Source organism: Ictidomys tridecemlineatus, chromosome 15, assembly GCF_052094955.1.
Source record: "Ictidomys tridecemlineatus isolate mIctTri1 chromosome 15, mIctTri1.hap1, whole genome shotgun sequence".
Lineage (NCBI taxonomy): Eukaryota > Metazoa > Chordata > Mammalia > Rodentia > Sciuridae > Ictidomys > Ictidomys tridecemlineatus.
This window is the reverse complement of record NC_135491.1, coordinates 8,487,689-8,504,391: the sequence shown is the minus strand read 5'-3', so window position 1 is coordinate 8,504,391 and position 16,703 is coordinate 8,487,689. Positions and strand designations below refer to the sequence as shown.

The 16,703-nt window shown below is 40.1% G+C and overlaps 1 protein-coding gene across 1 annotated transcript; it reads right to left on the bottom strand.

Moving 5' to 3' along the window:
- Positions 1-460: 460 nt before the first annotated feature.
- Positions 461-13,899, bottom strand: LOC101961002 (sulfotransferase 2A1). Its single transcript, XM_005336591.4, has 6 exons — positions 13,692-13,899; positions 12,410-12,618; positions 10,764-10,890; positions 7,079-7,173; positions 3,670-3,847; positions 461-1,824 (listed from the first exon to the last, which is right to left on the bottom strand). Exons 1-6 carry the CDS (start codon positions 13,825-13,827, stop codon positions 1,712-1,714), a joined length of 858 nt encoding a protein of 285 aa, XP_005336648.2. The 5' UTR covers positions 13,828-13,899; the 3' UTR covers positions 461-1,711.
- Positions 13,900-16,703: the final 2,804 nt, after the last annotated feature.

Below are 16,703 nucleotides of genomic sequence, written 5' to 3'. Positions count from 1 at the left end.
TCTTCCCTGGGGTACTCTCTGAGAAAGGTGTGATGGATGCTGCTGAACTTGATTCCCCTGGGTCTTCACAGTTCCAAAAAGAAAAGAATCCAATGTTCACGGGCAAGCAGAATTTGTCATAATGTCATGAAATGGCCATAGTATCAAAAGAAATCTACAGATACTATGATCCAAAGTTTCAGGGAGGCAAAGGAGAGAGGAACGACAAGAAGGCAAACTTCTGAGTTCTGTTTTTTAGTTACGCATTGGACATCTGCAGGATGGAGGGAACAGTCAGTCAGGGCTTTTATCAAAATGGTCTTCAAAACCCTTTAAAGAATCCTAAGTGACTTTTATCATCATATCCTCGTGTAAGAGGTGTTTCCTACCGCAAGGCAGAGAAAGACACTAATACCATAGAGCACAACTGCTTGTTCTCCAAAATTCGTAAGTTTTAAAGTCAACTAAAAGTAGGCCGAGGTAGAGGTAGAGGAGTTTATTTCGATTTTAACTTCATTACAAGGCCATTGGGGGAACATTTAGTAATACCTACAACAGGCCAATGAGAGAACAGTCAACTTCAGTCAAGTACGACCTGGGAAAACTCTTACCTTTGTTTTTTGTCATTCTTGCCAAATAGTGATTTAAATATGGGAAAATTGGTGAGGGGGAAACCCAGAGCCGTCTGCAAGAAAACAGGTAACTCAACTGTGTTCCAAGTCTCAATTCAACTCTGAACTACTCTGTACGTGTCAGCTCAGACAAAACCGTATGTTAAATGCTGGGTAGAAATGAGAGTCTATAAACATATCACACCATCCACCATTCATGTGAGGTTTAAAAGTTCTACCCATATCACTTGTTAGTTATGCTTTACACAGTACTGGGAATGAAAATAACACTGGGTTGGGAATCATACTCCTGCAGATCATCATCATCCTCATACATTCTACAGATACGTGTAATAGAAAAGGAACATTAATGGCTTGCAAATTATACTTCTTGATTTGAATAGTAGACACAATTGTGGGTGATATTCTTATTATGTTCGTAGGTTTCTATGTATTTAAAATATTGCAAAGATTTTTTCCTTTGGGTCCCGGGGAATTGAATTCAGGGACACTCAACCACGGAGCCACATCCTCAGCCCTGTTTTGTATTTTACTTAGAATCTCGCTGAATTGCTTTAGAGCCTTGTCCTTGCTGAGGCTGGCTTGGAATTTGTGATCCTCCTTTCACTGCCTCCAACGCTGCTGGAATTACAGGCATGCATCACCGTACCTGGCTTGAAGTATTACAAAGATTTTATTAAAGCTAGGATATGATGAAGGGAATAGGGGAATCCCAGTAACTTTTAACAAGCAAGTGATAAGAGAAGCAAAATGTATATTTCAAGGTCCCAGAATGAAGAAACCGGTTTTTAATTTTTTCTCAGAGCTTTATAGTTTATCATAGTGATTGGGTTCATCCAGAAAGACTCATCAATGCATGGAAATCAACTTTAGTTCATGATCCCCCTTTCCCTGTGTTACCCCTCTCCTCTCCCATTTTCCGTTCTCTACTCAACTAGATTTCCTTTTGTTCATCTGATAATTTATATTTCATTGGCTCTTTATGTTATTTTCATTCACATCCTCTTTTCTGTAGAAATGGATTTTATGCTAAGAATGCCTCAGTTGTGTACACATTCCATGACATTAAAAACAATGAACATATCCAGAATTTTTAGACGTTACTCCCATGGGAACAGCTCTTTGGGGAAACCCGCCATCTTCTCCTGGTAAACTTTATCAAAGGCTTCAGCTTGGGCCACTGTGAGGTGATTCTTCCAGTCCCCAGAGATGCCTGGAAAACATGAAGTAGATGCAGATCAGATCTAGGGAGAGGTCTTAAGACGGTGACCTCCTCCCTGCTCCGTAAAGACAGCAGAGTGACCCCTGGGTCATTGGTAAGGCCTTCTCCTGCCTGGACACCATACTATTTACTAGTCTACCTGCTGGGAATGTGTGTCCTGACTTCCCTCCCTTTTCAAAGCAACCTGTACAGAATCTATGAGCAGCAATGCTGGGTATAAATCAGAAGATCTGGATCAAAATTAATTCTGACCACTTCTTTCTTGAGAACTGTGGCTCAATCTAACAATTTATGACTTGGTTGATCAGAGCAGGTCAAACCAGTCCCTCTGCTTTTGGCCATTCTCTGTGAGAAGTTCTTCTGCACATGGCACCATGTTGACACCTTGCCACATCTAGTGGCTCCAGTCCCTTGGGGCTCAGAGTCTCCCAGGACGTCCAGTCTCCTTCAGCCAAGTTCCCTGGTGCTTTGAGGCTCTAGGTGTAGGGTCCTTCTTGGTTGTGACTCCATTCCTGGGACTGCCCATTTGCTCTCTCTGCTCCATGACACAGTCTTCTGATTCAGCTTCAGACTTGCCAGGCTTCCCCCTCCTCAGGGTATTTACCTTTCCTGCTCCTTACCCCAGAGTGCTGTCCAATGCAGTGACTCAGTGGGGCTCACAGTTCAGAACCATACATGTCCATCTTTGTTCACTTCATAGCAATGATCAAACATGAGATGTTCTGTGTACTTCCTTTTTGAATGTGCATAAGGTATGCATTTCTAACATTAAAAAATCAAAATTTTGTAAATTGCGTAAGATTTAGAGCTTTAAAGAATCACATCGTATATGCTCAATAAATAATTGTTGAAAGGTTTAACAAAGAATTAGTAATATAATAGCATATTATCCCATTTTATAGGCAAGGATTTTTAAAAAGCCCTGGAAGCGTTACTCTGTGAGAAAGTGGCAGAGGAAAAAGAAGCTAAAGATATAGACATAAGTATTACACTTTACCTATGTGGTTATAGTATTGTGGATAATAAATCAATTTTCACGTAGTAGGCCAATCTAATTAGTTAAAATATTAATTAAATTTTATATTAAATATAGAATAATAGTTAAACTTATATATGTATGCATTCGGACAATACACTCATATGAATGTAAGTAGCAGAATGTCTAATACGTAACTGCTATCCTATAACCATTCATCCTTCCTCCCATGTTCACTGATATCTTCATTATCTGAACCATCTTCATGTGATTCCTTCTGCTGGGCAGGTGCTCTCCCTCTGAGCCCCAGCCCCAGCCCAGTCCTGTTTTCTCTCTCTGTGTTCCAGAAGCACTGGTTGGCAGGAATCCTGACCTTTTGAATATCTTTTGAAGAAAGATGTGACTAGGAGGAATTTTGGTAAAACAGGTTCTGCATGTACTTGAAGCGGACATTTTCAATACCCCTGAATCCAAGGGTGTAGTTATGATTCATCTCTCCTCACAGAAAGGAGAACTTACAGTGTCTCAGAGCAAATAACCCACTCCCTACTTTCTCCAGTTTGGTCTTTGTGTATCTCTCTCTTTAGGGCAGTTCTCTATGGAAAGTCACCAGTGGAGTAGCCTAGACACAACCATCTCCAAAACCCACCCTTCTCTCCAAACTGCATCAGCTTTCTCTGGTACCTGAAGCCCATCCCAGTCCCATGAAAACATTTTTTTTCCATTAGGGCACACAAGAAGCTTTCTTGGTTATGAATGATTCAAGTTGATACCTTTCACCACTGTCACTCTTATTGTTGGGTGGTAAACACAGAATGCTCTCCAAGTATTCTCACACATTCTGAAAACAGAGCAGTTACCTTTTCTTGTAATTTTGAAATGACTAGAAGAGAATTCTTCAGGCAATATTTCAAGATTGGACATCTTGTTTTGTTTCATGACTTGGAAGGAGCTGTTCTTGAGGACTGAGTCCAGTTCTTCTGGATTTAACTTCTTTCCCAGGAATTGAGAGATCTTCTCTATGGTGCTTCTTGGGTCCTACAATGTGAACAATCAAGAGTGATGCTCTGAACAGGAAGGACAGCAGAGATGGGAAATGGGAACAGATGTGTTAGGAGGGTGTGGGGGAGGAAGAGGAGAGGACGACATCTCAAAATGGGAAAAGACTGAAATGGATGCTGGATGGAGGGAGAAAAAGGGCAAGGGGCCAGCAGAGGGAGTGAAGGAGGTGATGACGTGAAGATCAACAGGGGCTTTCCAGTGAGAGTGAGCTCAGGACACCTCAAAGGCAGGTGATGGGATTTCTAAAGAGACTCTTAAGAATGGAAGATAATTGCCAGCTGACAGGAGTGAGATGAAATCTTAGAGTAGTTTTGATTTGCATTTCTCTAATTGCTAGAGACGTTGAACACTTTTCACATATATTTTGATCAATTGTATTTCTTTTTCTGTGAAGTGTGTACTCAGTTCCTTGGCCCATTTATTGATTGAGTTATTTGTTTTTGTGGTGTTAAGCATTTTGAGTTCTTTATATATCTTAGAGATTAAGGCTTTATTGGAGGTGGATGTGGTAAAAATTTTCTCTCAACCTATGGGTTCTCTCCTCACTTTATGAATTGTTTCCTTTGCTGAGAAAAAGCTTTTTAATTTGAATCCATCTCACTCCTGTCAGAGTGGCAATCATCAAGAATATAGGCAATCATAAATGTTGGCAAAGATGTGGGAGAAAAGTCACACTCATTCGTTGCTGGTGGGACTGCAAATTGGTGCAACCACTATGGAGAGCAGTATGGAGATTTCATAGAAAATTGGGAATGGAATCACTATTTGTCCCATCCATCCCACTCCTTGGTTTATACCCAAAGGACTTAATATCAACATACTACAGGGACACAGCCACATCAAAGTTTCTAGCAGCTCAATTCAAAATAGCTAGACTGTGGAACCAACCTCAATATAGATGAATGGATATAGAAAATGTGGTATATATACTCAATGGAATATTGCTCAGCTTTAAAGAAGAGTGAAATTATGGGATTTGCCAATAAATAGTTGGAGTTGGAGAATATCATGCTAACGAAAGAAGCCAATCCCACCAAACTAAAGGCCGAATGTCTTCTCTAATATGCGACTGCTAATTCACAATAAGGCAGAGGGCACTAGGGAAGAATAGCTTTACCTTAGATGAGGTAGAGAAAAGTGAGGGGAGGGGAGGGGTAGGGATGTGGACATAGGAAAGATAGTAGAATGAAACAGACATTATTACTCTATGTATGTATGTGACTGCATGACCCATATGATTCTGCAACTTGTACACTCAGAGAAATGAAAAATTATATCTCTTCTCTGTATATCAAAGTGCATAAATACATTCTACTGTCATGTTCAACTAATCACCACAAATAAGAAAATTTATTAAAAAAAAGAATGGGAGATAAGTAAGGGAGACAAACCCCCAAAGACTAATCCTTCCACCGAATCATAGTGTGTCCCATAAATGACACTTGAATAATACATAGGACTTCATAGTATCTTTTTAAACGTGAGTTCCATGATCATTGATGTATATTCCTGGGAGATCACACTAAGAAATAGATCTTTATAAGAAGAATGGGTTGCTTAGAATCCTAGACCTTTCTCTTCAGACTATAGTGTTCATTATCTGCTTTTTTACAAGAGCCCCAGTCACTATATAGCAAGAAGACACACAACTGTGGCAATAATTTAAAAATGTGTTGTGTGATTTGAGAGGAGAATCACAGGGGCATGTAGGAGCTTGCTGCTGAGGTGGCTGAGTGGCATCAAGGTCCTTGGTGAGAACTGACCTCATGCTGAGGACACAGAAGGACAGGAAGCAGCTACAGGAATGTGACCAAGGTCCTTTCTCCAGGGGAAGCAGATGCCTGTGCCTGTGGCATCTTCTCTGTCCCCAAGACAGGCTCACAGGCCAAATGTCTCCTAAAGTTCTGTTACTCTTTTGCTTTTTCTTATATTGTTTCCAATTCTAATAAAGTCTAAAAATTTAAAAATTTTCAATTACTTTTCTTTCTTTTTTTTCATTTTTTTTCTTTTTTTTATTGGTTGTTCACAACATTACAAAGCTCTTGACATATCATATTTCATACATTAGATTGAAGTGGGTTACTTTTCGACCTATGAAACTCACAAAGAGAACTGTGCGTCTTTGTGCAGTTAGGTGTGGGATTTTTGTGCTCAACAGAAAAATAAGATTAGAATAAGTACCTATTCAATATATGACAATCCAATCTATACAAGTGGCACAAAGACAAACTCAGACATGAATCATTTGTTTAATTGGGAATATTCAAAACCATCTCCACTTGCTAATTATAAATGTATAATTACTGTTCTCCATAGTCACCGCACTGTGCTACAGGTCATTAGCAGTCATTGCTGTTACCCAGCTGTACCCTGCACCCACCCACCAGTGCTGAGCATCATCTGCAGGCCTTTTCTGTTACTTCAGCCCCTGACCTCTCAGAATAGATTCACAAAGTGACAATTTCCCTTCATGTCACTGCATCAGTCATGGGGAGAATACAGAGAGGTGGACACAACTCTGGGATCAATGTTTTCTGGCCAATCCCTTCTTATCACTAGGTTTCTGTCCACATCATAGGTCCTGCACCCAGAAACCTTGGCAGCCAAAGGTGCTAGCATAAGCCATGTCCCTCTGCCTCAGTGTGTGGAAGGACCCTTTAGATGTTGCCAAATGAAATAAATTTGAAGACATGAAGATAATGCTTGGACCAATCTGTCAAAACCAAATGCCCAAAGTTTTCTCTGATTTAAGGGTGCTGCTTCAAAATGTGGTTAGGGTGGGGCAATGGGAGGATTAGGTAAACTCTAGACAGGCAAAGAGGAGGGGGGAATGCAGGGGCATGGGGGTAGGAAATATGGTGGAATGACATGGAACTCATTACCATAGTACATGTATACAGACACAAATGGTGTGACTCTACTTTGTGTTCAACCAGAGATACAAAAAAATTGTGCTCCATGTGTGTAATGTGAATTGTAATTCATTCTTCTGTCATATATAACAAATTAAAAAAATAAGATCTTGGAGCTTGGAGAGGGTCACACAAAAGAAGAAAAGTGGAGACCAAGGGCTCATCTACTCTTAGTGACCTCTGAGAGTCTATGCTTTGGCAGGGAATATGGAGTGTAGACACTGAGGACCAGGGGCATCAGAGGGAACAAGGGTGGCCAGGAATTGGTGGGTGCTGACTATGAGAGGGATGTCACCTTCTGCAGCTCTTCATAACTCAGCAGCAGGACGTTCTCCCTGTGTCTCATGGACATCCAGCCACGAATGTGCTCGAACCATGATCCATAGGGCACTGTGGGGCAGGCACAGATGTGCAGGTTACATACTACCATAACAGGTGCTTTGCCATCCCTGTCACTCTAAATCTGACATCTTGTACATGTATAGTTGATAAGTACTCCTCAGACTAGGTACTGAAGTATAGAAGGGGATCATTCCTGATCTCATTCTATGGAACTAGTATCATACTGATACCCAACCCAGACTAAAACACACCAAATAAGAAAGCAACAGACCAATATTCCTGATGAACACAGATACAGAAGACCTTATTAATATATTAGCAAATCCCATTCAACATTAAGATCACACACAGGACATGTTGTGTTCACACTTTAAGATCATACACATCGCATTTTGATTTCATTCCTGGGATGCAAGTTTGGGTCAACACATGCAAATGCATAAATGAATTTCACCACATCAACAGAATTTTCCTTGACAGAGGAACTTACCTGAGCATCATAAAGGCTATGTGTGCTCAATATATAATTGGGTTTTTGTGACAAACCCCAAAGCCAACATTATGCTAAATGGAGAAAATCTTGAAACATTTGTCCTAAAATTAGGAAGAAGGAAACTATGTCCACTCTAACCATTCCCATTCAATAGAGTTCTTGAAAATCTAGCTAGTGACATCAGACAAGAGAAGAGAATCAAAAAATCACAAGTAGGATGGAAAGAAGCCAAAATATCATCTTTTGCAGATGACACGATGCGGCTTGAATTCCCAAAAAGCTCTCCCAAAACACTTATAAACTGGTACCCAAGTTCAGTCCATAAAAATTAAGAACTTTTCTTCATAATAACGAGGATGGGGCAGGAGGATCGAGAGTTCAAAGCCAGCCCCAGCAACTTAGCAAGATCCTATGCAACTCACTGAGACCCTGTCTCTCCAAAAAATATAAAAAGATTGGGGATATGGCTCAGTGGTTAAGTACCTCTCAGTTAAATACCTGGTACCAAAACAAACAGACAAACAAAAAAGAAAAAAAAAGAAAAAAGAAAACAAACAACCTTAGGTATAATATCCCTAAAAGGAGAAAGACCTCTGACAAAGAAAATTGTAGAACACTGAAGAAAGAAATTGAAGAAGACAGTTTAAGGCCCTCCCATATTCTTGTATACCCAGAATCAAAAATGCCACATTACCAAAAGAAATCTACAAAATCATACATAGATGGGATATAATTTCTCATTTTTCCGAGTATACATGTTGTAAAATCACATTGCTCCTGCAGTCACATATATACATAAGGTAATAATGTCTGTTTCATTCTACTGTCCTTCCTATCCCCACACCCCCTCCCCTCCCTTCACCTCCCTTTACGTAATTTAAGGAAACTCTTTTCTCTAGTGTTCCTTCTTATTGTGAATTAGCATCTACATATTAGAAAAAAATTCGACTTTTGATTTATTAGAATTGGCTTATTTTGCTTAGTATAATATGCATTATAATGTCATGTATAACTAATTAAAACAAATAAAAAACTAAAAAACCTAGCATGCTGATAAGCAAGTTGGAATATAATGAAACAATACAGGCCTGTATCAAAAATGCATGAGACTTCAAATGCAATGTTTATTGCATGTAGAATTAAAGTACTTAGTATGGAAAATACCAGGGCCAGCCCTGCTCACAATTTAGCCAAATTGCAGAAATTCTTAAATGTGTTGAGGCCAGAATACAATGATATTTAGTTTACAGTTACAGGAAAAAATTATTTGTGACTTTCATTCCTTAAGTGAGAGATCAGCTATAGTAATAGAAGTTTATTTATGACCAATGTTTAGAATTTCCAGGTTAGGTGACTTGGCTGTTCTTTGAGGCAGATATTTAAAATTTTGGTTAACTCACGAGCATTAAAATGTTGGGGGCAAATTATATATAAATCTCTGCAAAGGGTGTTGAAATAGTTAATAAATCACAGAGGAAAGAAAAAACAAAGAATCTCAAGAATTGATGCAATCCCCATCAAATAGCAATGACATTCTTCACAGAAATAGAAGAAACTGTCCCCAAATTTTTATGACAAATAAAACCTAAAGCCATTCTGAGCAATATGAACAATGATGAAGGGCTGGGGATGTGGCTAGTGACAGAGCACTGGAGCAGCGTGTGCCAGGCCCTGGGTCTAATCCCCAACACACACACATACACAAAGGACAATGCTGGGCTGGGGCTGGGGCTCAGGGGTAGAGCCTCATATGTGTGGGGGAGGCACTGGGTTTGATCCTCAGCACCACATAAAAAAATAAATAAATAAATAAAATAAAGATGTTGTGTCCATCTACAACTAAAAAAATAAAAAATAAAAAAGAGTAATGCTGAAATTATCACATTTCCCAGTGTCAAATCATACTAAAGAAGTAACGAAACAAAAAATTGTGCTAATATCAATACAGACATAGATCAATTGATTAGAATAGAAGACACAGAGAAACACCCACAAAGAGTCAGCTGAAAGACTCAAAAAACACCCACAAAGAGTCAGCTGAAAGTCACCAAAAGGAAAGATTGGGGAAAACATAGCATGTTTAATAAATGGTGCCTGGAAAAGTGAAGAATGAAGCGAAATTCTGCACAAATATCAACTCAAAGTGGACAAATAACATAGGAATTAGACTATAAACACTGTGACTACCAGTGGAAATCATAGCGCCTACTCTCCACCATATAGATCCAGGCTTGACTTCCTCCATAAGACTCCTGTTGCTCAGGAAACAAAACCAAGAGTTGATAAATAGAATGGCTTCCAGTTAAATAGCTTCTGCACAGCAAATGAAATGAGACAGAGAGAGAGGGCTTACAGAATGGGAGAAAATCTTCGCCAGCTACTCTTCTGAAAGAGGATTAACATCTAGAATATGTAAAGAACTCAAAAATCTTAACACCAATAATCACATAGCCCAATCAATAGATGGGCAAATGAACAATCATTTCTCAAAAGGGGAAATATAATGGCCAACAAATTTATGAAACAAATTTTCAACATTTTTAAAAACATGAGAAAAGCCAATCTAAGCTGCACTGAGATTGCATCTCACTCCAGTTAGAATGGCAATCATCAGGAACACACATAATGGTAAATGCTGACAGGGATGTGAGGGAAAATGAACACCTACACACTCCTGGGATTGGAAATTAGTACAACCATCACAGAAATCAGTATGGAGTTTCCTGAAAAGACTAGGAATGGAACCGCCATATGACCCAGTCATAGACTCCTTGGTATTTACCCAAAAGAATTAAAGTCAGCACAATATAGCAATACAGCACACCCATGTTGATGCCAGTTCAATTTACAAAAGTTAAGTTATGAAATCAGCCTGGTGTCCACTGACTGATGCATGAATAAAGAGAATGTGGTACATACACAAGATGGAGTTTTAGTTAAAAAGAACTCTATTATGTAATTTTCAAGAAAATGGAACTAGAGATCAGCATGCAGACTGTAACAAGCCAGACTCACAAAGTCAAGGTTGTCTGTTTTCTCTCATGAGTGGAACATATGCAGAAGAAGAATAAAATAGGGATACCACAAAATAAAAGAAAGACCAGCAGAGTAGAGGACACAGATCTGTGTGTCACAGAACACTCACCGTTTCCTTGGATGAACCATTGAAAATATTGTTCCACTGACTCTGGTTTCTTAGAAATGTTTGTCATAGTATAAAAATAATAACCTGACACAAGAATATCCTTGGGATTTCTCATGATATATATCACCTTAAATAAAGGAAAAATGACAGAATGAAAAATCAGTCTCAATCATCATTTTTCACCCATTCTTGATCTTTACCTCAGGAGTTTTTACTTAATCACTGTTAAACATCAATGAATTCCTTTAATGAATTAATTATAACATTCATTAATCAAATATGGATTTTTAAAGTTCCTATTACATATTCATGTGCTAGGAATAGAAGAGGAAGACCTTGTCTCTTCTTCCTTGGATATTAGTCTACTCAACCTTGGAAGCTGCTGGAAAGTTTTAGATGGTAGGTGTTGAGGTGTGTGTGTGTGTGCTTTCCATAATGATCACTAACAGCAGAACTGATTAATCAATTATGGTATATTCAGATTCATAGCAACACACAGTCATTCTCACACTCAAAACCACCGAGGAATCTCCCAGATATGGCATCCCATACAGCATGAATGCATTTATACAAAATTCAGGAATAAACAAAAGCAATCTGTAGCAATAGTCCAGGGAGGGCTCCCCTCAGGTGGTGGCATCAATTGATAAGATGGGGCCTGTGGGGACGTTCTGGATGGTAGAAATGTTATACATCTGGTCTAGATGATAGTTCCCAACTGGGTATGTCTTTCTGTGCATATTAAGAGGCTTATGTGAAAGAATAATGAACACACTCACGTGCACACACACCACCTTGGGCTTGAACCTCAGAAGTTGACTTTATTTGCCCCAACTCTCTTGGTGTTATTATTGGAGGTCTCATGTCTCCTTAGACCCCAGTTTAATCAGGCAGGGGTTAGTGAAACACAACAGGAGAATGGAAGTGGGTCTATTAGGGAAGACTCACTGTTAGACAATTTATGACATTTCTAAGACAGGAGATTATTATTCTAGGTTTCTTGGTGTTGTTTAAACAAAAACAAAAATTTCAGAAACCAACAAAAACTTTAAGAAAGCATGTTTCTAAAATTAGTCTGTTGCATGTTAGATCTTGGATATCCATGGTCTGTGCTGATCATCTGTCAGCCATGGGGAGGATGGAGTGGCTGCTGATCACAAAGCACAGTGACCTCCAGTGGGCTGCCGTGGTTAGAATTGCTAGTCACAACTCCTGTGAAGTCCCCTGGATTTATGCATTTATTAATGTATGCGTGCTCTGCTCCCCATATGGGCAACAGTGACTTACATGCTTGCACCTACCTGTTAGGAGGTTTTTATTGAATGAATATTGGGTAAGACCTGCAAAGTTGGGATAGTCTATTGTAGATGCAATTATAAATTCTGGTTGCACATGAGATGTAGTTTCCTAAGATTCTAGCAGTAGTCAGTCACTTTACCCTTAATTCATGGTAGGCTAATCCATGGAATCATTCACATCCTTGTACTCAAATGTGGTCTGGTTGTGGCCACATCAACCTCACCTAATTTCTGAGAATCGCAGGTCTCACCCAACCTATCCAATGAGCACACACCCCAGCAAGATCAGCAGGGGTTATCTAGGCACATGGGAGGGCAAAAGACATTGACCAAACATTAGGCACTGACCTTGGCTTTGGAAGTGAAAAAAGACTTGGGGAAGAGATGGAAGGGAAGGTGAGTGGCTAGGAGCCGTGGACCCTCTCGGTCATTTAACAAGTTGTATCCATCATCTGACTCTAACCATGGTACCCGTTCCCAGATGGGCACAGATCGAATCCACTTGGTATCACCTTTGGAGTGAATCAGGCAGAGAATTTCAACCAACCAGTGGGTTCCTAGATGAGGAAGGAAAATGGTGATCACTCATTTCAATCTGAATTGTGACAGAGAAATATATTGTGATAAAATGCATGGCATAACTTTACCATCATATGCATTTTAAGCATGCAGTGGTGTAGTGCTGAGCAGTGTTAAGCACATTCCTACTGTTGCTCATCCAAAGTCCAGAACATTTTCATCCTGAAAACCTAAAACCCTTCTTATTAAGCACAAGTCTACTTATTCCATCTTTCAGGTCCTGGAATCCGAAATGGGGCTTTCTCTTTCTATGAACTTGACTACTCTAGCTATTTTGCACTGGTGGAAGAATATAGTATTTGTCCTTTTTTTTTTGTTAAACTATTGCATCTAGTATGATGCCCTCAATATTGATGGATGTTGTAGAAGGTGTCAGGATTTCCTTCCTTGTAAGGCTGAATCATATTCCATTGTAGCATCATGCCACATTTTTAATGTATTCACCTGTGAACAGATTTTTGGTTGCTTCCACCTCTTGGCTCTTTGCTGTGATCTTTTCAATATGTTCCCAATTCCCTTAACTCTCCAGTGCTGTGCCCCTTCCAATGAAATAGGCCTGAATCCTCACCCAGTTTGCAATTTTCCTGCCCCCAGTCCCACTTCTGTATATACATGATGCATGTCCTTTCAGTCCCTTCAATTTTCCAGGCTTGTTTCTGATTCCCAGCCATTGTCCATGCTGACACTTCTACTCTAAAATATTCCTTTCACCACATGACCTCCCATTCAGTCTTTTCATCTCTGCTGAGCTGCTACTTTGCTATTGTGGTTTCACCTTTCAGCTTCTTCCACCCCTTCTCTCATGCCACCACACAAATGCCTGAATCTGCTTAGGATTTACTGCTGTATCTTCTTCCTCCAAGACCTTAGATGATCCTTGCTGAGCACTTAATCACTCTGCACTAGTATGAATGGAAGTGGCCTGGGGCAGTGCCCCTTCCTCTACAAAGCAGGGCTCGCTGGCATGGAGAACCCTTTCCATCCTCTGCTGAGTGAGTGAGGAACACAGCCCTCAACTTTCCCATGGGGGGTTCCTGTTCTGTTTTCTTACCTGATTTTGGGAAAGACACCATTACTATATCTTCATCCTTTATCACAAACTGAGCACATACTTCTTTTATAACTTCATAGCTGTAACCAAGAACCAGGAAAGGTAACCCTTCAAACCACAAGTAGTCATCTGTCATAGTGATGAGCTGTCTGTGCGTGGTGCAGGGGTTCCAGCTGTAGTCACCATTGAACACTGTGGGAGATACTCGGAGACTAGACTTTAAAGTCAAAAGAATCATTAACTTTTTCTCATGGTCAAATTAACTGGTTGGTAAAACAACTTGTGATGGTGATCCAAAGTTTCTTTGTATTGAGCAATTTTGGCCTCATTCAGGGCATGTATGGATCATGATCTGAGGATGATTTCACAGGCAGGACCGCAGAGCAAGTGCTGCAAGACAACCCCACTGATGAGTCCTTGGACCTGAAGAAAGCCATCCTTCTCCATTTATTTGCATTTTGAAGAGTTTTCAAAATAGAAGTTTTACATGAAAGTGATAGGAACTGTGTAAAAATAACAGGAGGAAGCATGTTGAGGAAGCATGGGCTGAAAACTCTTTGAGACTATTGGACAAGAACCTGCTTTAGAGTCACCAGATATGGTGGTGGGATGTAACTAGACTCCAGGGTCCAGTCCTGCCTTACCTTCTGATTAACATGTGGGACTGGGTTTCTTGATGTCAGTGTTTAGGGGCTGAGATGAGAGAATTTTCATATCTACCACATCAAGGATCCATCGAAGCTCTGTTTCATCTTTGGTGGAGCACTCTCAGTGCCCAGAGGACTCAGGGACCAACAGCTCCACATGTTCAAGCAACACGCCCATCCAGGGGGCCCGTAACTAGTGGCTCACTGATTTCAGGAATGCTGAAAGAAACACCTACTTTTAAAAATATGCTCCCCATGGGCTTCTGAGAGCTAAAATGAAAACCATCTGATGATTGATGTAAATCCCACATAGAAGGCAGCATGTAGAACATGTAGAACATTTGATAATCAGGAGCAAAAACACTTTCCACATTTCCTGCTAATTTTTGGGTGTATTAATAGAGTGAGCACTTGTGTATGAAACTAGGAGCTGTTGATCCTGAATGCAAGTATGATGTGGCCACAGACTGCTGTGTGCATCCTGGGGAGAATGTCCACCAACTGGAGCATGAATATTATTCTGGCTGAAAGAAGAGTAGAATTGAAACAGGTGAAATTGCAAGGCATACCTATGCTCTGGGCAGACAGAATACTATGTGCATCAAGGTAAAAGCGTTACCTTTTATACAAGAGGAAACTGTTTCATGAATTAGTTTGATTTTTAATATTGCCAGGTAATTCTAGAGATTTATGGCAATTACAGTGACCCCGTGAATAATAATGATGAGGGGCCAACACATTTCTATAGCATTCTGATATATTCTTAATACTTGTCATTTGTTACATCATCCCACTAATCCCATGAATCTAATGAGGAAGTTATAAAACGCACCCTCTTTAACAGAGTAAAACTGTTAACTTTCTCATGTTTAATAGTGCACTATGGTTATACATAATATTGGGTTCATTTTGACACAATCATACATGCATGGAATGTAATTTGCTCCAGTCTCCAGTGGCTCTGCTTCCCTCCTCCACTTTTCCCTCCTCTTCCTAACAGTATTTTAGTTATTTATTTTTGCTTTATAGATATGCATTTAGATGAGTTTACTGTGGTATATTTACAAGTTCACACAGCATAATTTTGTTTATTTCATTCTGCATTTCCTCACCTTTCCAATCCCTCCCTACTCACTCACTCTCCTTCTTATATTCCACTTCTCTTCCTTCTATGTTTATGATATCAGATCCTCCCCTGTACTTTTTGCCCTTACTTTGCTCTTTGTTACTAATATGAGTAAAAACATTCAACCCTTTGCTTTCAGAGTCTGGATTATTTCACTGAGCATGATGTTCTCCAGTTCCATCTATTAACCAATAAATGTCATAATTTCTTTCTTTATTGTGCCTTAGTAATACTCCACTGTGTAAATATACCACATTTTCTTAATCTGTTTACCTGTTGATGGGTACTTGGGTTATTTCCAAACTTGGTTCTTGTGAGTTATGCAGGTGTATATGTTGATGTGGCTGCATCACTATAGTATTCTGACTTTAGAGATGGATAAATGCCAAGGAGTGGGAATTCTGGGACATGTGGGGCTTCCATTCCGAGTCTTTGGATGAATCTCCCTAGCTCTTTCCTGAGCGGTTGTACTAATTTGCAGTTACACCCACAATGTATGAATGTACCCTTTCCCCCACATCCTCCCCAGCATTTGTTACCTTTTGTTCCTGATGATTGTCATTCTGAGTGGAGTGAGATGAATTCTCAATGTACTTTGGATTTGCATTTCTGTGATTGCCTGGGATGTTGAACATTTTTTTTCATGTATTTGTTGTCCTTTTGTATTTATTCTTCTGAGAAGTGTCTGTTTAGTTCTTTTGGTAAAATAGTTAACTTTCTTGGAATGAATCCATGTGTTAGGAGTGTGGTGGCACTTAGAGTTCCTTTGAAGTACCCTCTGCCCTATATTTGTCTCCAGTTGCCACCAAAGTTCATTCTCTCTTCTGTTTATACAGCTGTCTCCCGAGTGCATGCTCAGTACTGAACTTCACTGCATGCTCTGTCCTGGACCAGTGTTATGTATGAGGGACAGCAGAGTATGGGATCCACTGGACTGCACTGATCCCTGGATGACCCTGAGTCCATCTCTGTGCTGCAGTACCCCCCATTCCCGGTGATAACCAAGTTCGTGCTGCAAATCGAAAACACTGGGTGACCCCTGAGTCAGTGCGGCACTGGCCACAGTTATCCCAGTGCCCTCGAGTGCCTGCTGTGTATGGTCTGCAGTTATCCCTGGTGGCACAGGAGGCTCTCACTGTACTGCTGCAATCTGTCCTTCCTGTCTAGTCCCTCTGCTGGGACTCTCCATACATTTCACCCAGGGAGATTCCACTAGAAAATGATGATGCAGATCCTTGT